Source organism: Rutilus rutilus, assembly GCF_951802725.1.
Source record: "Rutilus rutilus genome assembly, chromosome: 7".
NCBI lineage: Eukaryota > Metazoa > Chordata > Actinopteri > Cypriniformes > Leuciscidae > Rutilus > Rutilus rutilus.
Genome location: NC_140221.1, coordinates 27,733,671 through 27,756,783, shown reverse-complemented (window position 1 = coordinate 27,756,783; position 23,113 = coordinate 27,733,671). Strand labels below are relative to the sequence as shown.

The window sequence follows — 23,113 nt, the reverse complement described above, 5'->3', positions numbered from 1 at the left end:
AAAATACAGATTTATTGCAAGTGTGACATGAAGGAGACAAAGAGGAGTGTATCTCATCCTCATTGGCTGTAATGCCAGTCTCTGTGCTCCAACAGTAAGGTTTAAATTCCTCTTTATCAAAACCAAATGAGAAATTTGTTCCTTTTATCCCATATTATAGTGGATATAATTTAGATTTATCTTTTTTTTTTTAAAGTGCCTATTACACTGATGCACTTGTAAATTAAAAACCTATTTGTGGCAGTAAAACAGACTCACTAAGTAGATTCCTCTCTGTTTAATAAGGCACCTGAGCTTATTTGCATTTAAATACTTCTGAGGACAAACACAGAGAAAGTTTCCCTGAGAAAGCTATACTGAATTCATACAATAAATTAAATCCATTTGGTACATTTACCCAAAGCAATCTGCACTATTTTTATGAAATCTCAACAAGCATAAATATCACACACAAGACAATAAATGTCTCATTCACACAAACAAACAAACAAAAAAAGTTTACACAAATATATAATTAACAAAGAAAATGAACAATTTTCCTATAGAACCTGCTGAACAACCCACTTGGGAAGTGCACCAAAGTAACTCTCACACACTACAAGTTCAGCACTAAGAAATAAATTACTTTTGCTACTGAAAAAAAAAGAAGATAATTAGAGAAAGTAGAAAAGTGCATTCAAGGAGACCAGCACTGGAACTTTAGTATTGCAGGCAGCACTTGGACAAACAAAAGTAATTGAGCATTTCCCTAAGATAGAACAAGAAAGAACTAAGAAGCGCAAAAACCTGTAAACCTCCTCAGAATCAAAGCCAGAATTGCTTGTGCTATAACACCAGGCAAATATACTGTAAGACAGTTGAGACTGTTTCAGGTCAGGATCTTAAAGGTGTCCTATTATGTTTTTTTTTATTTTATTTTTTTATTGTGTAATGTTACTGTTTAAGCATGAAAAAGGTCTGCAGAGTTACAAAGCACAAAGTCACTCCAAAGTGAGTTATTCTCTAGATCAGTAAGCACAGTTTCTGAACTCCCTGAAACGCCTCGATTAAATAGAAATGAGTTTTCTTCTGGGAACGTACACATCCGAAAGCATACGCAAAAACAAAAAAGGGGGTAAGGCCTGGTTGAGTTGTGTTAGCAGTGAGTTGAAAATCGAAGTTATTGTAAGGGGCATGACATTTCCGAAAAATGCTGGAAGCGGTTGACGATTCACAACACACTGGTCCACACTGGTCCTCCAGCCGACCAATCAGAGCACATTGCACTGTTCAGAAGCAGGAACTTCATAGAGACCAGAACTAAACAGAGTGTTACTGACGTACTGGGAAGAGAGGTGCTGCAACAATGTAAAATATGTGTAAAGTAAGGTGTTTTTGAACATTCAGCATGAAAACTACTTCTAGTGGACCGCAAAACAAAATCACGACTTTGAAAATGGGCATAATGGGTCCCCTTTAAGACTTCTAAGTCTTAATGCTGAAGAAAAGCTCAGAAATGGGAGCTCCAGCGCAAGTTATACTGGGAAGACTCTAATATCACGTCATTCATTAATCACGTCATTCATCAACCACAGATCTAGCCAATCACCACTCGACATATGGAGGATTTAAGCCCGGTTAACACCCATTACTACGTTTCGTAGAATCTGACGCCGGCGTTCACCCCCATCCTCCCCACTACCACCAGGTCGGTCCCTGTCCATCCATCGGGGGAAGGCTTCGCCCCTGCCTTCATCTTCAGGCAGGAACTGCAAGTGTCTTCTACCCTCCGGATTTGATTTACGGACGGGGCCTACGCCAAAGAACTTTTACATTTCATTTTGCATACAAACTGTTCAATAAATCTTATTCATACGTTCTCTTGCCTCCCGAGTCTTTCTGGTAGAAATGTTAAGATTAAAATATAATATTCTTGTTGTAATACAGATTATATCAATGATGTGTCTGAACTGTTATTCAGTCTTCAATAAACAGCAAATACACCAAATCAGAACAGAAGTTCTGACTCAGAAATTTGTAAGAGATTTAGGCTAATGAGAATTATGTGAAGCAGCTAAAGAATTAGTGTTTGTGATTGTAGAAGAGCATAATTAAATGTGGTAGAGACAATGTGAATAAAAATGATCCTTCATCAGGTCAGGAATGAATAGAAGGCGCAATATTCAAACAAATCATGTTTGTATTTGCTTGCAAATGTTCCTTTATCCAAATAACCAAAACCAAGTCTGATAACACAGTGTAGGAGAGTGAACAAATAATACTCTAAGCTCTAAATAATGTGTTAGGAAACCCTTACAAAACAAACACACGCCATACTGATTTAAAACGCTATCCTTATCTATATGTACACATATAGACAAACAGAGAGGCAAAGCACTGATTCTTCAGACATGGGACAAAACTTTACCCTTAGATTCTATTAATGAGAGATTACCATTAGAAATGACCTTAACACAAATGTGCCACTTCATTTGATTTGATTTGATCAAAATTATGAAAATTAATATTACATGATCACTCACACCAAAATAATTTTTTTATCAAGTAAGTCCTATAGTAGCTAATATGAACTATTTCCATTTTACAGTACAAGTTATCCTGGAGCCATACAGTAGATTAATCACTTCATTATATGACTGTAACCAATTACTAAACAAAAGCCAGGAAATAAATCTATGATGAAATTCTTCTAAGTAGGTCAGAGAGTAATACAGCAGCTGATCTGTTTTCTCTCTCGCTCTCTTCCTCCAGCTGCTCTGGACTGTATGTGTTCTATTATACTATATTTCAGTGTGGACAAAAATTTCATGTGTGCATACAGTCACACTGTTCAACGTCCATTACTGCTACTCCAGATATTCCTAATGCATGTTTCCTTGAGAAGACATCAGATTGCTGTATCTCATTCATACATGTCATGTATACCCTCACATGCTTCACATGCATATGGATGATTTAGCGCAAACAACACCACTTAAAATACATCCGGTTAAACTACAGTAAAAAAAACTAAATGAAATTCACTATAAAATATGGTGACGATGTATTATGTATTACAGGATAGCATATTGGAGCTTGTATATTTTACAACTTATAACTGTATAATTCATATAATGTCATTCTATAATATATCATAATATATATAAAAATGTACTGATAACTGCCATTATACAGGTAGTACAATAAAAAGCCAAATTATGAATCAAATGATGAATGGTCCATAAAGCATGGCCAATAATCATATATAGACTGTGTCGATACACACAAACAAAAACCATCAGGGTAACCATACCATAACCATACAAACCATCAGGGTAACCATACCATAACCATACAAACCATCAGGGTAATACACGGAACTAAAATAATGCAGTAAACATTCACTAAATAATAGAAAATGTAACACAAAACACCTTGTACATTACTGACAAAAAAACAAAACTACTTAAATCAAATGTAATTGAATGTGAAGTGTCAATTAAACATTTTTACAGTGAATATTCAGCATTATATTTGAATACATTATGAAAACAAACACCTGTTGAAAATTTGCAGCCACAACATTGCGGAGGAACTGTGTCTTGCATTAATTTAAACACTCAACTCACACACAAAAATAAGCCTGTAAGGATTAGCCAGTTCCACAAAACAATAGTCCGTTACAGACAAAGACGAGGTGAGCCAGCAAAGAAGGATACAGAGAGGAGAAAATCAGAATGAGAGTGCGCTCAGAGGTGTTTACCTGAGAGGAAATCGCTGGATGTGTTCTCTTGCCTGTTCATTGCCAGTTTCTGTAGTTAGTCCTTCAGAGCGTGAGCAGCATATGCTAAGAGTGTGTGAGAACATGCCGTTACCATGTGCACGAGAGCAAGCATGCGTTTTGCGCACTGCTTTCTGAAGGCTGTTTGCCATCAGCTGAGGCAAAGTTTTGCCTTCTGGCAATTTCAATGTCACAAATTCTCTCAGTCTCTCTGCTCTCCTTTTTGTTTTGTAGAAAGGCAGTCAAAACTAGTCTACACAAATTACGTGCATCACTTGTTTATTTTGAATTACAGATCTCAGGTGGCAGCGAGCGTTGAAAGGAAAACAGATTAATTGTATAGAGAAAATGGAGGAGGAGGATGTTTTTCCATTAATCCATCTACTCTTTTCATAATTCTAAATGTATTAGTGGCTTGCTGTTTGTGTGAGCGTCTGAGCCATTTACTGCTTCAAAAAGAGTCTCAGAGTGCAAAGCAACCTCACAGAAAATAAAGAGAAGAGTGAGCGCATAATGAAAGATTGAAAGGGCAGTGGAGGAACAGAGTGAATCAGTGAGAATCACGGCCATCCTAGCAATTGTGGGACATGGAAGTGTTAGTGCATGCACACGCTACACAGTAAAAGAAAATTCTGTGAAATGTATGGTAAAAACCCGGCAGCTGTGGTTGCCAGAACTTTACCGTAAAAAATAGGTTTGTTAAAATAGGTTAAAATACATTTTAGGTTTGACAGATTTAACTTAAATTTACAGAATTTTGTTTTTATTTCAGTAGCTGATATAATGTTATACCAACCTATTGAAGTACTAATATCGGTTTTGTACCGTTGTAATACATTGACGACCCCCAAAATCAGGTGATGATGAGAAAGTCACATGATGAATCAAAGCTCATCACAAGCAGCTTTTCCACAAGCTGAAGGTAAATACTAACATAATAAAAGTATTTACTATACGTTACTACTTGTACTTACTATAGTAATAACGGAGTAATTATGCATAATTACAAGTAATTAACCCTAAACCAAACCCTAACTCTATAGTAAGTACATGTAGTTAATTAATATTACTCAGTACTTATCTGAGTAAGTACAATGTAACTACGTCACAAAAAAAAAAAAAAAAAATCAAGGTGCACAATAAAAGGTAAAATTGTGCACAAACAGTCCACAAATACTACCTTCGTTGCAGTATAATGATATTTCTAACATTGGATCTTGGACTTTAATTTAGTTTCTTTAAAATGACTATTTTCATTTGGTGTATACATTCTTTTGAATCAAATTAATTCAATTAATTTTGAATTAATTTGCTCTAAATAATTTTAGATGAATTTTGTAAGGTTATAAGAGATTTTTTTTCTTAAGTTAAAAGTGCACTATGTAACAAAATTTAAATAACGAGTCAATACATCATCAATCCGTCATCCAAAATGTGTTTTTGTCTTACCCTGATTCACTATGGTATGCTTATAAGTGTTTATCTTTCAGACATAACGGAATGGTTTACATGGGAAATTGTGTACATACGTCACTCACCCCGTGTGTATCTCGTCATATCGGTAAATAGATACAAGTTCTGACGGGTATGGTGTGAGAGTCTCATAGGTTAGCTGTCACAATGAGAGAGAAAGGTTGACATGGAGCAGCTAAATCTCGAACCTCCAGGGAATCATTCGTTTAAAAAAGAAAAGAAAAGCTGAACAGAGGAGAGTCTACTGGCAAAAAGAGAACGTGACAGAGCTCGTATTAAAATGAGGATCAACATTGTTTTAGCTTTTTGGAGATGGCAAGAACTCTTTGAAATGTTGTAAAAGTGATGCGGATCGGCCCAGTCACGCAGAGCCGAAGCACAACCAAACCAATGTTTAGTTTAGTTTAACTGCAAAAAATTCAGTTAGTGTAATGGTTGAAATCTTCACCACCTTTCTCCCCTCTAGCGACAATTAAGTTGATCCTGCACTATATTGATTCAGTTGATTGTAATAATTATGCCTATATTGGCTAATGTTAATTATGTGAATGCATATTTTTATGCCTAATGTACATTATCAAACTACACAGCAAGAACATGGCATATTTATGACCTATTTTTAGTTATATTTAGTATGAGAGTTGACTGTTTGATTCATAGATTAATGAAATCGAGAATTTTTTTTAAAAAGTCCATTTAAACGTCAGTGAAATTAGTTGTAGCACACATATCTAAACGGCAAATAAGCAACCTATCAGAATAGTTTTTTCTTTAATAGAATATTAAAAAGATGAATGCATGCTTGTTTAAAGTTTGCTCATCTCTACTGTGCTCTAAAAAGATGCCTGTTTTTATTCAAGGCTGCATTAACCATTTAGTGAAAGCCATTTACCTTAATTATAATTAATTATTATACAATTATACAGTAGTTTAACATTAAAACTGCTTTTGTTCTGTTATGTACTTGAATTGGGACCAAGATTACACATTAATCCTAGCTAACAGTGACTTGACAGGTGTGATGAGGAATATATTTGTCAAATTTGGCAGTTACCATTTAATTATTCTTTTCAAAAAACCTCCACAGCCTTCCTCTTTATCAAGTCTCAATAAAAAAGATATCTTCAAACTGCTGTAGTATTCAAGCAAAACACACAACAGTGGTCAGTATTTGTGCAGCAGCTCTGAAATAAAGTAAATATTGTATGCTGCTTCCGTCTATTGGAAATGGGGGTTAATGTCTGCTAAAAGTGAAAGACATGGATGATATGAGAAAGATATGCGCGCTCCTGCCTCACTCATTTCACAGTGCACTAACAACATGACAAGATCGATTCCTCATGACTTCCATGGGATCCAACTCCTTCTCTCTCCATTCCTTTTTTTCTTATACCTCTCCCTCTCTTGCCTGCTTTGATTATCCAAGATTTAAATTAAGATGTCTGTTTAGTGTGACCATGATGTCTAAGATGTACAGCAGCTCTGACAGTTCATGTATGAATTAGCACAAGTGTGCTTGCCTCTACAACCTCTGACAACCATGGCACACTGTATTGATCAAGACTTCTTCTCTGACAGCTGTGCGAGTTAAGAAAGAGAATGTGTGTAGCTCCTGCACCGTAAATGTGAGGATCAAAGCAGAAGGGATAGTACTCTTATACTACTATATAAATGAAGATACTACTCTCACCTAAGCTTACGCTACTCCTACATCCTACATCATACACCAGAGGTCACTCTTCCACCGTAACTAGACTCGGGTATGGCCAGTACCGGAAGCCAGTGGTTATAGTTTATAAAGTTGTAAACATGGATTTTTTTTCTTACAAAAATGCATTGAGGATCAGAAGGCCTTTATTAACCCACTGGATCCGTATAGATTACTTTTATGATGGATGGATGGCTTTTTTGGGGCTTCAAATCTCAGTTACTATTCACTCCCATTATAAGGCTTGGAAGAGCCAGGATATACACTCACCTAAAGGATTATTAGGAACACCATACTAATACTGTGTTTGACCCCCTTTTGCCTTCAGAACTGCCTTAATTCTACGTGGCATTGATTCAACAAGGTGCTGAAAGCATTCTTTAGAAATGTTGGCCCATATTGATAGGATAGCATCTTGCAGTTGATGGAGATTTGTGGGATGCACATCCAGGGCACGAAGCTCCCGTCCACCACATCCCAAAGATGCTCTATTGGGTTGAGATCTGGTGACTGTGGGGGCCATTTTAGTACAGTGAACTCATTGTCATGTTCAAGAAACCAATTTGAAATGATTCGAGCTTTGTGACATGGTGCATTATCCTGCTGGAAGTAGCCATCAGAGGATGGGTACATGGTGGTCATAAAGGGATGGACATGGTCAGAAACAATGCTCAGGTAGGCCGTGGCATTTAAACGATGCCCAATTGGCACTAAGGGGCCTAAAGTGTGCCAAGAAAACATCCCCCACACCATTACACCACCACCACCAGCCTGCACAGTGGTAACAAGGCATGATGGATCCATGTTCTCATTCTGTTTCCGCCAAATTCGGACTCTACCATCTGAATGTCTCAACAGAAATCGAGACTCATCAAACCGGGCAACATTTTTCCAGTCTTCAACTGTCCAATTTTGGTGAGCTTGTGCAAATTGTAGCCTCTTTTTCCTATTTGTAGTGGAGATGAGTGGTACCCGGTGGGGTCTTCTGCTGTTGTAGCCCATCCGCCTCAAGGTTGTGCGTGTTGTGGCTTCACAAATGCTTTGCTGCATACCTCGGTTGTAACGAGTGGTTATTTCAGTCAAAGTTGCTCTTCTATCAGCTTGAATCAGTCGGCCCATTCTCCTCTGACCTCTAGCATCAACAAGGCATTTTCGCCCACAGGACTGCCGCATACTGGATGTTTTTCCCATTTCACACCATTCTTTGTGAATCCTAGAAATGGTTGTGCGTGAAAATCCCAGTAACTGAGCAGATCGTGAAATACTCAGACCGGCCCGTCTGGCACCAACAACCATGCCACGCTCAAAATTGCTTAAATCACCTTTCTTTCCCATTCTGACATTCAGTTTGGAGTTCAGGAGATTGTCTTGACCAGGACCACACCCCTAAATGCATTGAAGCAACTGCCATGTGATTGGTTGATTAGATAATTGCATTAATGAGAAATTGAACAGGTGTTCCTAATAATCCTTTAGGTGAGTGTATATACAGTGAGGAAAATAAGTATTTGAACACCCTGCTATTTTGCAAGTTCTCCCACTTGGAAGTCATGGAGGGGTCTGAAATTGTCATCGTAGGTGCATGTCCACTGTGAGAGACATAATCTAAAAAAAAATAATCCAGAAATCACAATATATGATTTTTTAACTATTTATTTGTATGATACAGCTGCAAATAAGTATTTGAACACCTGTCTATCAGATAGAATTCTGACCCTCAAAGACCTGTTAGTCTGCCTTTAAAATGTCCACCTCCACTCCATTTATTATCCTAAATTAGATGCACCTGTTTGAGGTCGTTAGCTGCATAAAGACACCTGTCCACCCCATACAATCAGTAAGAATCCAACTACTAACATGGCCAAGACCAAAGAGCTGTCCAAAGACACTAGAGAGAAAATTGTACACCTCCACAAGGCTGGAAAGGGCTACGAGGAAATTGCCAAGCAGCTCGGTGAAAAAAAGTCCACTGTTGGAGCAATCATTAGAAAATGGAAGAAGCTAAACATGACTGTCAATCTCCCTCGGACTGGGGCTCCATGCAAGATCTCACCTCGTGGGGTCTCAATGATCCTAAGAAAGGTGAGAAATCAGCCCAGAACTACACGGGAGGAGCTGGTCAATGACCTGAAAAGAGCTGGGACCACCGTTTCCAAGGTTACTGTTGGTAATACACTAAGACGTCATGGTTTGAAATCATGCATGGCACGGAAGGTTCCCCTGCTTAAACCAGCACATGTCAAGGCCCGTCTTAAGTTTGCCAATGACCATTTGGATGATCCAGAGGAGTCATGGGAGAAAGTCATGTGGTCAGATGAGACCAAAATAGAACTTTTTGGTCATAATTCCACTAAACGTGTTTGGAAGAAGAAGAATGATGAGTACCATCCCAAGAACACCATCCCTACTGTGAAGCATGGGGGTGGTAGCATCATGCTTTGGGGGTGTTTTTCTGCACATGGGACAGGGCGACTGCACTGTATTAAGGAGAGGATGACCGGGGCCATGTATTGCGAGATTTTGGGGAACAACCTCCTTCCCTCAGTTAGAGCATTGAAGATGGGTCGAGGCTGGGTCTTCCAACATGACAATGACCCGAAGCACACAGCCAGGATAACCAAGGAGTGGCTCTGTAAGAAGCATATCAAGGTTCTGGCGTGGCCTAGCCAGTCTCCAGACCTAAACCCAATAGAGAATCTTTGGAGGGAGCTCAAACTCCGTGTTTCTCAGCGACAGCCCAGAAACCTGACTGATCTAGAGAAGATCTGTGTGGAGGAGTGGGCCAAAATCCCTCCTGCAGTGTGTGCAAACCTGGTGAAAAACTACGGGAAACGTTTGACCTCTGTAATTGCAAACAAAGGCTACTGTACCAAATATTAACATTGATTTTCTCAGGTGTTCAAATACTTATTTGCAGCTGTATCATACAAATAAATAGTTAAAAAATCATACATTGTGATTTTTGGATTTTTTTTTTTAGATTATGTCTCTCACAGTGGACATGCACCTACGATGACAATTTCAGACCCCTAAGTGGGGTCGGAATTTCTAAGTGGGAGAACTTGCAAAATAGCAGGGTGTTCAAATACTTATTTTCCTCACTGTAACTCCGACTGTGTTTGGCTGAAAGAAGAAAGTCTTATACTCCTAGGATGGCTTGAGGGTAAGTAAATTATGGGATAATAAAAAAATTTGGGTGAACTAACCCTTTAAGTGCAATAAGACGTGAAAGAGAACTTAGTTTAATACTCACGGGTCACGCTGTCTGACAGCCAGCTTTTGTCATGATAAATAACGGAGGATAGGCCTACAAGATGCAAGCAACAACAGTTTATTGATAGATAAAGTGCAAGGCAATGTCCAAACAGTCTGGTGCAGGAATAGTCGAACTGAATGGCACAGGGACGTTGACAGGCAACCCGATCGGTGATGGCAGAAGTGAAGAGAGAATCCACGAGAATTCCGGCACGAAGTAATATATTCCAGAAGTGAAATAATCCCAGAGCAGAACGCAGAACTACAGGAACTAGAATCCAACACAGGCAAAGGTAGCTAGGTGAACAGAAAGCAGGACAGGACAACTGGGAATTCTCACAACAATCAGACAACACAAGACACCAGGCAATGAACATATAGGCGCAGCTGACAGGTATCAGCTAGCGCTGATAATTATGGTGATTGGCAATCACCCTCACACACACACACTAACATACGGGAGGAAAGAGAGACAGTGAATTCATGAACCGTGACAGCTTTCTGTGCGCGTGATTCGGATGTGTGCATTCAGAAAACCATATATCAGAAGTTTAGACTGATATGGCTTTAAAACACATGCAAATAATAAACTTTCATGATGATGAAGAACTGCAAGGTCAAGTGAGTGTGACCGCGATAGAGATGATAATCAAAACCAAACAGATGTTTTAGCTTTTGGCAGAGTATCCGAGACACGAGCTGTAAAAGCTCCGACCTCTTCTGGAAAGTATTGTGGGGAGCAGCAGCTCATTTGCATTTAAAGATACATGCACAAAAACAGCATTTTCCTTCCACTCAAAAATGGATATTTACAACACGGTAAAATAAATGATCTGTGGGGTATTTTGAGCTGAAACTTCACAGACACATTCTGGGAACACCTGAGGCTTGTATTACATTTTGAAAAAAGGGGAATAATATGTCCCCTTGAAGAATAATTGTGCACAACTTGTGCTAACTTGTGACTCAAGTTAAACTATAACCTACAGAATATGCAGTATATAGAAATACTATTATGTATTTATATTAGGGATGTCAATTTACACAAATTCCCATGACCGATCGTCATTTAAATTAACAATCAATTAATCGTTAGCCTTAATACTGAAATATGCGTCTACTGCAGTGGCATATAGCCAACAGTGTGACAGGTGACAGGGTGTGCAAATGCTGCTCAAAATGCCATGTACTCACCAAATGAATGAAGGTTTTTAGTCTAAATAAAGGGCTATATGATTGTAAAATGAGTCGATGTGATTGATAATTTAATCAAATTACTAATTTAATAATAAAAATAACGACTACAACATGTCACCAACGCCGCCTCAGATGTGTGCTATTCAGAATGTGTAACTCCCGCTGTGAATGTGCTTTTCCTGGAGCAACACACTTAAACAAGGCAACTAAAACCAATTAATTCACAACGATTTATTAAAATAGTGTTCTCATTATGATGTGGTGTAAAATGACAGTCCGAACCATAGTTATTATTAGTCGTGCATTGCTGTTTGAGTTGCATGCGCTGAAGCGCTGCATGAACACCGATAAACTGAAGCCCTTTGCTAGCGGGTTATTTAACTCAATGAAACACATCCTATATGAGATTAATCAGATACAAAATAAACATAATATTACAAATTATATCTGCACAAAATGAGACGAATGCACAAGTGAACTTTAAATAAGTTACGTGCTACTATTCAGAATTTGTAACTCCTGCTGTGAATGCGCTCTTCCTGGAGCAATTGCTAAAACACAACAACCAAACCCAAAGAATTCACAATGTTTTATTTATTATAGTGTTCTCTTTATAATGTTGTGTAATATGTCCCAATCATAGTTATTATGCATTTCTGTTTATGCTGCATGTGCTAAAGCTGATCACCGGTGGCACGCTTTACACCGCATTAATTCTTAACCAAATGTATCCTATACAAAATAGACACAAAATAAACACAATATCACAACTTATATTTGCACAAAATAACAGGCTGTGAATGCACACGCAAACTTATTCATAACTCTAGCCTTTTAAAGGGGTCATGAACTGAGAATTCAAATTTTTCTTGATCTTTTAACAGTTAAAGGGTTAGTTCACCCAAAAATTTAAATTGTGTCAGTAATTACTCACCCTCAAGGTGTTCCAACCTCGTAAGACTTTCGTTCATCTTCAGAACACAAATGAAGATATTTTTTATGAAATCTGAGAGCTGTCTCACAAAGCTCCCGTTCCACCACATCCCAAAGATGCTCTATTGGGTTGAGATCTGGTGACTGTGGGGGCCATTTTAGTACAGTGAACTCATTGTCATGTTCAAGAAACCAATTTGAAATGATTCGAGCTTTGTGACATGGTGCACTATCCTGCTGGAAGTAGCCATCAGAGGATGGGTACATGGTGGTCATAAAGGGATGGACATGGTCAGAAACAATGCTCAGGTAGGCCGTGGCATTTAAACGATGCCCAATTGGCACTAAGGGGCCTAAAGTGTGCCAAGAAAACATCCCCCACACCATTACACCACCACCACCAGCCTGCACAGTGGTAACAAGGCATGATGGATCCATGTTCTCATTCTGTTTACGCCAAATTCTGACTCTACCATCTGAATGTCTCAACAGAAATTGAGACTCATCAGACCAGGCAACATTTTTCCAGTCTTCAACTGTCCAATTTTGGTGAGCTCGTGCAAATTGTAGCCTCTTTTTCCTATTTGTAGTGGAGATGAGTGGTACCCGGTGGGGTCTTCTGCTGTTGTAGCCCATCCGCCTCAAGGTTGTGCGTGTTGTGGCTTCACAAATGCTTTGCTGCATACCTCGGTTGTAACGAGTGGTTATTTCAGTCAAAGTTGCTCTTCTATCAGCTTGAATCAGTCGGCCCATTCTCCTCTGACCTCTAGCATCAACAAGGCATTTTTGCCCACAGGACTGCCGCATACTGGATGTTTTTTCCCTTTTCACACCATTCTTTGTAAACCCTAGAAATGGTTGTGCGTCAAAATCCCAGTAACTGAGCAGATTGTGAAATACTCAGACCGGCCCGTCTGGCACCAACAACCATGCCACGCTCAAAATTGCTTAAATCACCTTTCTTTCCCATTCTGACATTCAGTTTGGAGTTCAGGAGATTGTCTTGACCAGGACCACACCCCTAAATGCATTGAAGCAACTGCCATGTGATTGGTTGATTAGATAATTGCATTAATGAGAAATTGAACAGGTGTTCCTACACTGTAAAAAAATTCTAACCCTCCCAAATCAAAAATTTCAAGTGACCGATAACATCTAAATTTTTCAATTGGCCCAAGTGAAATTCTGTAAATTATAAAATTAAATTGACAGATTTTCACTTGGGCCAATTGAAATTGACAGAATTTCACTTGGGCCAATTGAAAAATTTAGATGTTATCGGTCACTTGAAATTTTTGATTTGGGAGGGTTAGAAATTTTTTACAGTGTAATAATCCTTTAGGTGAGTGTATAGCTAAAGATGCAAGATCAGGTCGGAATTTTTGAGTGTGCTATCAAATTTATCAAACACTTTTCATGCGTGTTTTACATTTACAAAGTACTATATATTCAATATTGTATCACTATTTAATTCAAAATCAACATACATGGATGAAGTCAATGAATCTATAAGATGTAGCTGAGTGTCAAATAACCAGCCAGATTCAGCTGTTATAGATTGCAGTTTGAATTCATTGCCCTTTACTGTGATGAAGGTATACAATCATCAATGTGTACTGTATGTGCTTACATAGAGATTGAATTCACATCCTGACAACTTAATGAGTAAATTTGCTGCAGTGTTGTCAGAACAGGAAATGTTTGCATGCATATGATGAGAATAGGTGTCCGATAGAAGGAACGGTTATTTATAACGCAATAACGAGTGCACTCACACACACACACACACACACACACACACACACACACACACACTTTTCCATGACAAGAACAACAGCGCGATTATAAATTATGGATCAATAATACTTCAGATACATGCACACTGAAGCATGCAAACACACACACACAACCGTCCTTGAACAACAAGGCTCTGGTAAACAGCTGGAGTAATAATCACCCATGTGTGTCTAATATCTCAGTTGCTACACATTTGATTGATGAACCTACGTTTAAACATCTATGTCCTCTAGATAATAATCTGATCACTGTTCACAAAGTACACAGCTAATCTCTAATACTCAATTTAATATACATGTTTGCAGCAAGGGGCTGGTAAAGCCTGATTGGCTGTGTGAGGGACATCTCCAATTTACACAATTGCTCAAGAACCTTCCACATTTTGGCGAAAATCTTGAATTCATTTTCATGCTCTGGCATTCACTTCAATGAGTGCAGTGACTTTCTGGGGCCATATTACAGAAACAACTCAGAATCTTATTTTATCTGGTTATAGTAACCATGGTGATTTCAGTAAGGTTCTCCTTTTAAAACATGGAACTTCTCAGATCTTAAAGGGATAGTTCACCTGAAAGTTAAAATTTACTATACAGTTAAACCAATAATTAATCAGACACCAGATATAATTTTTGTTATATTTTTTTTACTAGTGGGTGCAGGACACTATAGTTCATTTATGTAAGTGAGGATTAGCCTGGATGCCAGCCGAACTTAGCCCCGCCCACAACATTTTTAGGTCGGGAAGTTCGGTCTGGACTCGATCCGTTGAGGAGCTATTATGCCCGAACAAAAATTGTTCGGACCAATCAAATTGTCAGGGCGGGCTTTATACGATGATGGACAGATGAGCAACGTAATCATCTACGTCACCAACAAGCGCTTGGGTTGAATTCGTTAACAACAAAGACGACAGCCGCTGGAGAATTGAGATTTCACGAGTTCACACTTACAAATAAGTCAGATAGAATAAATGTATATTTGACATGCTGTCCGAGGAGAGGCTTCGGGCTCGGTATTCGGCCCGAACCCAAAGTACTCCCCCTCGTATTCCTGGCTGTGGAAGAACAGGCCGAGAGTTAGTGGAGGGATGCTGAAAACTGTCAAGGAATGTTAGGTGAGTTGACAGAGTGAATATATGTTTCCTCGCATGCTGATAGGGTAGACATGGTGTTTGATGACAAGTTGATTGGATTGATTATGTGAACGTGCTCCTGCCGAACTTTGTTTATGAAACATTATAGATTCCGCCATCGCGTCTGTTATAGAAGATATACAGTGCATTCATTTTAAAAGAGGAACAGAGAACCGCGATCAAGGCATTTGTCGATCGGAAACATGACTGAAAACTTACTCCGTTGCTCTGATTGGTTGTAGGTCTATCCAATTGAGTGCAGAAGCATTTTCCTTCCTGGATCGGTTGAAACACGCCCCATAATCAAAGCTCAATGGAGCAGTATCAGACTCACATTCTGACTAGAATCTGAGTATGACGACGTCAGGCTAAGTGAGGATAGCAAAATAAAGTAAACTGTGTGTAATCCTCCCCAGCCTGGTACACTCGTATAATACTATTAAAGGAGCCTTGGTATCCCAGCAGTAGCCTAGTAAAGGGTAATATCTGGTCCTTCCCTTGAAGAATGGATAGTTAGCTACAAGAATACCACAAGAATAATTTGTTATATAGCGCGGTGCCTCCAATTAATAAACATATATTCTCATGTGTTTGAGAATAAAAAAAACAGGTTGCCCATAAAGAAAGTTATAATAAACCCTGAGGTTTAAACAAATGTCAGGAATATGAAACTACAGAATAATTCACTTACACAGTGATGGAATCTTGAATGGTTCAGGGAAACCTACAATACAATACTTTAAGTGACCCATAACTCAGTACTTCAGTGGCTTAAAATAGTCAGACCCCTCAAAAAAAATCAGTTACCTCAAATACAAGTGAATTACTTTTATTAATATCAATTAGCCTAATACTTATTTGAACATGACAAATTTACTCGTTCGAAACAAAATAACTCAAACTGTCCTTATATGTAATCAAATGACTCTTAAACTGATTTGTTTCCCTAAAACGAGTCTTTAATGATCAGTTCACTCATTACAAATCTCGCTCACGTGTCAAAACAGATATTAAACACTCAATACCTCAATAATAAAAGTGAGAACCCCCAAACTTAGTCTCTAAACCTGTACATTTGAAATTGCCATGAACCGTTGGTGCACTTTTCCTCCAAACGATTTGATATTCAACAGAGCTCAGTCCAACACTGTACTCAATCATCTGCATGTGCATGTGTAATGCGCAATGGCAGTCCAAGGTCACGAATAATTGTCTTCAAACCGAAACAAAAATCAGAATGTAACAATCTCAAATCGACGATGCCCGATGATTCAGTCCTCCATTAGGCCGTGGGTGCCTTTCTCTGCAAGCATGCCAAAAACTAGGCGATCAGATTTCGCTCCCCTTCTGACGGAGGAAGGGGATCTTATTATAATATTACCGCCCCTTAATCTGCACGTTTCCACCCACGTTTCCAGAGTGATGGGGGGAACAGGCCTACTTTTCTTAAAGAAAAAACTCTCTATGTGTCTATTTCTTTTCATTGTTCATTGCCTGTTTTCTTGTGTTTATTTTGCTGATGCTGATTGCCGTAACTGATTCTCTGGTGCTCAGGTCGCAATTTCAATCACACAGCATGGAGCAGTGAAGGCCTACAGGAATATCTGGGCCACAGCCAATCAGAGGCAAAGACCCGCCACATCTCTGTCTCTGATTGGTTTAGACCACGATATGATCCAACCATGAGTGTGAGTTCCGTTAAAGGAGAACAAACGCTTCGTTCGTGGAGAGGCAGCGGATGCAAGGACGTTAGGTGCACCGGTGCGACCTAGGAAAAATTGTAGTCGCACCCTTACAAATTTTGGCCGCACTCTAGAGCCCTGAACGTCCAAGTGCAGTCTAAAAGCTGCAACCTCTTCCTGAGTCTCTCCGTAAGGCTGCACTCCTCTACTGGTTATTTCTGAGATTTTGGATGAGTGAGATTATTCACGCGTTTTGTTATTGCTGGAGTATCTGAAGCTTGTGTAAAGGTTCGGCTCTCTTATGAACTGAGGCGGGGAGCTGCAGCTCATTTGCATTTAAAGGGACACACAAAAACGGAGCGTTTTTGTTCAAACCCAAAAAGGGGCAAATTTGACAAGCTATTAATTAATGATCTGGGCGGTATTTTGAGCTGAAATTTCACAGACACATTCTGGTGACACCATAGATTTATATTACATCTTGTGAAAAGGGGCATAATATGTCACCTTTAAGTGTTTTTTTCTTTAATTGCTAACACAACCTTTTTACACCACATACTGAACAAAATTAAGCATTGCTTGGTAATTGGTTGACCTAAATTGGTATTATCTAATTGTGAGAAAACCAGAGAAATATCAACTGATTTGATAACTCAGAGTTCTTGTCATATTTTATTACCATTTTCTAAAATATAGTGAATAAACTGTGATAATGTGTAGTTATTATGTATAGTATATATATATATAAAAGATATTTTTGAGAAATGTTTTATGTCCATACAATGGAAGTCAAATTTACCAACATTACCAACATTCTTCAAATTTTTTGTTGTGCAAAAGACAAAAAGAAATAACACGAGGGTGAGTAAATGAAAAAAAGTCCTTTAATTTAAGACTTGAGATTAAATGTTTTTGTATTATAGACAATAATCCCTCATCTGCACTCAGGTTTAATCTGAGTTTACAATATGAGACCTCTGTAATACTGAAGAATCTCTTCCTATTACAGAAAGAAAGGATGTCTGCTTTGGAATTACAACCCCTGTCTTTAATCTTTGGAGGCAGTGACATTTAACCAGAAGTGGAATTCATGAGCATGTTCACCTGAGCGAAGAACGGAATGATGGGATATTTATGAAGGGTCATTTAGTTTAAAGAGAAGGGAAGGCTGCTTTAGGGAAGAACCTGAAGGGGCCCGAGGGGAGCATGAGAGCTCAATTCACACCCACTGACATTTTCCAGAGGACAAATCAATTAGCAGGGTATTAAAGAGAGGCTGTGTGTGACTGAGTCCCCAGGCTCTTAAACTGTAACTGAGAAAGCACTGCAGAACGCAACGCATGCACAAGCACACACACACACACCACAACAACATGAACAGACACACTCAAGATGGAGCACGCACAAGAAAAACACAGCTTCCACAAATAAAACACCGCCTGGCACAGCACACACATATGCTCACTTTTATGTGCTGCTGTTTGAAAAAACCAGTGGGATCTAAGGGAGCAGAACTGGGTAATGAAGGATTACTAATGATTTGAAGCCTGAATAGTTGATACATCCAGAATAACATAAAAGAAAGAAAGAGCATGGAATTCTACAAAATAATACCAGCCATATTCACAAAGAACAAGATTGTTATGATCAATATTAAAATAAATGTAAAATAAATAAATCAAGGCAAAAACTGATTAAAATAAGTTAAAATAGTTTTAAATGCTAAAAGTGAGATCACAACATTATAATTTACAGTAATGGATATTGCTGCACTTCTCTTACTGTCATGCATAACACGTGGCACTCAAGTTAAAAGTTCATTTCACTGCCCCGCATCTTCTGCTTTTAAACGCAAAAACGTGTTGTGTGAATGGCCCATACTGTGCAAATATTATTTTACATAAATGTCTATTTGCATGGTATCAAACATATAGATGCAACCAACATCTATATTAAATCAACAATTAAACATGCTTCGCTAATTAATAAAACATAAACCTTTTGATAACTTTTAAGCACAACATGAGTAAATCACATGCCAGTGTTACTGCGTAATCATGAGTAGGGCTGCACAATATATCGAAATGATCGAAATATCGCAAATGTATATATCGCGATATGCATGTCGCAACGGCTTGCAATAACTGGGGTCATGACCAAAAGACAAAGAGAAAATCCCTTACTGCTCTTGGCTGAACAACTTTTGTAGCTTTAATAAGAGTCAGTATATTTAATTCATAGAGTGAAAACTAAGCCGTGTTTTATTTTTACATTTGATTATTCAGTTTCTGTTTTTAAATAAACCTAATGTAGGCCTTCCTGAAACCCTAAACCCTGTGGTTTACACTGATGTTAAAATAACACTTATTATGCTACAGTAAAACACTGCTGTTCACTTTCAGAAGTTGTAGGGATGTTTTCTTGTCACAAAAAGAATGTGAAACACGTAGGCTATGTAGGTTATATAGTAGATCATTTAATTTAATTTTACACATTTTAAGCATTATCGTATCATATCGAATATCACATTATTTAATGAGTTATCGCATATTTTTCTTCAATATCGTGCAGCCCTAATCATGAGACTTGTTCCTTATACTTTTTTGTCATTGTGATATGACAAATTGTGATGTGTCAGAGTGCCTGTCTGGACGGGAAATACCCACCAATTGCAAATGACAGGAATATCTAGGCTATTTAATAAAAATCTATAATAAAAGTGGAATATATGTCTGTGAATGGAGAAAAAAGGAATAGGTCCATTCAGCTGCAATAACCATGAATAATTTCTCCAACGCAACAGCCTTGTTCTGAAGTGGAAGTATTTTGACTTGGCTCAGAATTAATCAGAACTACTAGCAAGTTACTTTCCTACAAGGACTTACTGGGCAGCTGTTTTCTCCGGCTTATACATTCCTCTGAGACAAATCCTCAGAATTCTTTGAACTGTGTTCTTAAGTTTATCTTGATAGCAGATTCACATAAAAAGCACATCAACAAGTAGAACCATGCCTCAATTAACACTGCTGTTTAAAAAAAAAAGAAAAAAAAAAAGAATGTGTTGCCATGACACAGAGTTTCATCCAGATCCAAGCTCATTTCTCTAATGTAGAAGACAGCAGTTTTATCTGACTGAGATTTCTCATGAAACACACACTAACCCTCAGTGTGTATTCCCTTTGTACATTTTTTGTTATCAAATCAGGTGTTTTTTGTTTGTTTGTTTGTTTGTTTTTTAAAAAGTACAAGTAAGTGATCAAATCTTGTACTGCTAAGCAAAAGTATTGCAGATTTACTTCTCTTGTTCTCACTGTAAGCACTGCCTCGCCACCCCTCTTATGGGACAGTCCTACCTGAGACTTGAATCCATCCATGATGTTGGCTGTGAGATGAATAGAATAAAGGGCTCTCCATTGTGTTTCTTCTCCTTTGCGTCATTGTGGTTGGTAATCTGAACCAATAAACGTGAGGATAATCTACTGAGAGAGGTGTGCATCCATCTATCTGCTACTGTCCGACGCTCCCAAGTCCTCCCAGCTGCAGCATGTGTGTGCTTCATAGAGAGAGAGAGAGAGAGAGGGAGGGAGAGAGAGGGAGAGAAGGTGGGGGGGAGAGGAAAAACAATTCATGCAGGCTGATCAGATGTATGAGATCATGATGCAGATCGATGTTAATTGACAAAACTAGTATTATCTGTAGCAGCAGGTTTTCTTGTTTAGTTTGATCTAACATCCACACAAGGTTTTCATTTAAGAAATATTATAATGATTATGCCTTAGCATTTAACAGTGTACTACATTTCATTTGCCACAGTTGTTGAGTGACTAATACCCATGCACTTATATTTTTAGAGATGCTAGTCATATGGTATGTTGGATACATTATGTGACCTATGTAATTTCCTATTTCTTAACCATTTTTTATTTAAATATTTAGAATTAAATAGGGATGGTTATGAATAATAATATAATAATTTTATATGTAATTATTTAATAAATATTTAATACGTTAAACAACCACAATCAATACATACATGCACATAATTTGTGATGTCAATGTTTTAATTGATGTTAACGGGGTAGATTCACAACAACAATCATTTTAGAGCATAATTTACACAGTTAATGGTGTTCACTATTTTAATGTGTAGCAGACAATGCAACAATATATCAAAATATGAGACATGTAGCGCCAAAAACAGTGAATGTAGACAAAACGTATTACTTATAAATGACGACATTTAACAATATTACCGTTTTTTGTCGTTTATCCACTGAGGTGAGAATTTGTGTTCCAGTGACTGTGGTTGGCTGCTATTAACGGTGTGTTGAGAAAAATGAATAAACTTATTTTTAAGGACTTTGAGGGAAAACCGTGAGATAATCTCGCGTTTTAATCGCAGGTATTTGAACAACTGTTTCGATCAGGGGAGTTTGAAATGAGCGAGGATTTTACCTGATTATTTCAAAGACGCGCGTGAAGATTGTAGTTTCCTCATTAGCTCCGCCCCATACCACTGCGTGCAAATGATTGACAGTCACCGCCTCCAATCCAATGACATCAAGGGGAATCGTTGCCGTGATACACGGTACAAATTCTCATAACCTCCTGGGACTCTGCAATTCATTTTTCGAGGACATTTGTTGTTGTAAATTTCCCTGAGACCACAGATGGATGCTAAATCCTTCTTTTAATCCCTAACCTAAAGCAACACCCAACAAATGAAAACTCTGGTATCATTTACTCATCCACAAGAGACAACATAGTCTATAATACAGTGAGAGAGAATTATATTTGAGTAGTTTAGTGAGACCACAGAGGAAACAAGACCTGTTTTTCACACCAGGTCAGCCATTCTTCTAGCTTCTTTCTCATTCTCACTATTAGGATCCAGATTGAACGATAATGTTTTTGTTGGTATTACGTCTTGCATTTACCCTAAGTATGACAATGACCTTGTCAGTCAGAACTGAGTTAGTTTGCTACTTTCTTTTAGGGTGTGACTGAGTGCCTACATTAAAATATATTTTATATTGGCTCAACATACACTGTGCAAAACTTCAATGTGTATCCATGATCACACAAATGGTTTCATGCTACATTTTGCTGTTGCATGGAAATAAAAGCATTGAATGAACAATAACTATTCACTGCAGCTGAATTACTGTTATGTGTTATGGCCTTTCCTAAATGTACACATTCTGTATGGAATCATTTTAAAGTTTCAGTGTTTAAAAATAAAATAAAATGTTAATTTCTTCATAGAATTTCATTTGTTAAATCAGAACATATATATAGATTATACCTAGAAGAGCTTTGATAACACTACTTTTTTTCCTGCACCAACTGCTTCTTCTCTGTGTGTTTTTTGGTAAATAGTGTTGATCTTAAAGTCAAGCGAGTATAAAAAGGAGTGACCTTATATATAGAGATGCTCTCTGTCAGCATATGTTTGAGCAGTAGATGCTGTAACAGATGTTGTCTTTGATAAATGGCTTGACAATCAAGCAATATGAGCCATGAGCACAATCTGTACATTGTTAGACTGAAATAAAAATGTAAGAGACATAGTATAAAAAAACGTAATTTATGAAGCACCTTCAGATGGAAAATTATTTAAGGGCATATAAAAAGAAGGTGCCTATAATTTAAAATCAATATGCCTTTGCAGGTTACTAGGTCTAGTTAGATGAGTGGTCAGATTAGTGACTTCATTATGACTGGATCTCAGCAAATCCCAACACACAATAACACATCCTCACATCTGCACTTCTATTGTGTCGCACACAGTGTGGACATGAACCCATTCAACAAAACAAAATATACTATTCAGCTACACACAGTGAATATTTGACCATTTTGAGTTTTAAATGAGGGCACAGAAAGACTCAGATCAGATCTGAAAATGTATGTCACACAAGGACCAGACAGTTATATTTAGCCTGTTTAGAAGCTCTTTTACCATTTAAATCTCATAAATTACATTTACAGTATTCTGAACTGACCTTTTTTATATTGTTTGGATATCACTCATGGACGACTGTATTTCTTATTCAAATAAGAGTTGTGTTAAATTAAGAGGCTCGAAAGGGGGTTTGTCTCAGAGATATTCCCAACAAATGATGTTTGTTTCGAAACAAACAACTGCGATTGCGATAGCAACAGTTGCTGTGATA

General features: G+C 38.0%; 1 protein-coding gene across 1 annotated transcript in view; it reads right to left on the bottom strand.

Annotated features, from left to right (window-relative positions):
• The window catches only part of dab2ipb (DAB2 interacting protein b), a 163,274-nt gene extending 142,768 nt beyond the window's left edge, over window positions 1-20,506 (bottom strand). The window contains exon 1 of the mRNA XM_084413787.1: window positions 20,291-20,506. Within this exon, the coding sequence (XP_084269913.1) occupies window positions 20,291-20,375 (85 nt within the window). The 5' untranslated portion in view covers window positions 20,376-20,506. The remainder of the gene's footprint in view (window positions 1-20,290) is intronic.
• Between the last annotated feature and the right edge of the window lie 2,607 nt (window positions 20,507-23,113).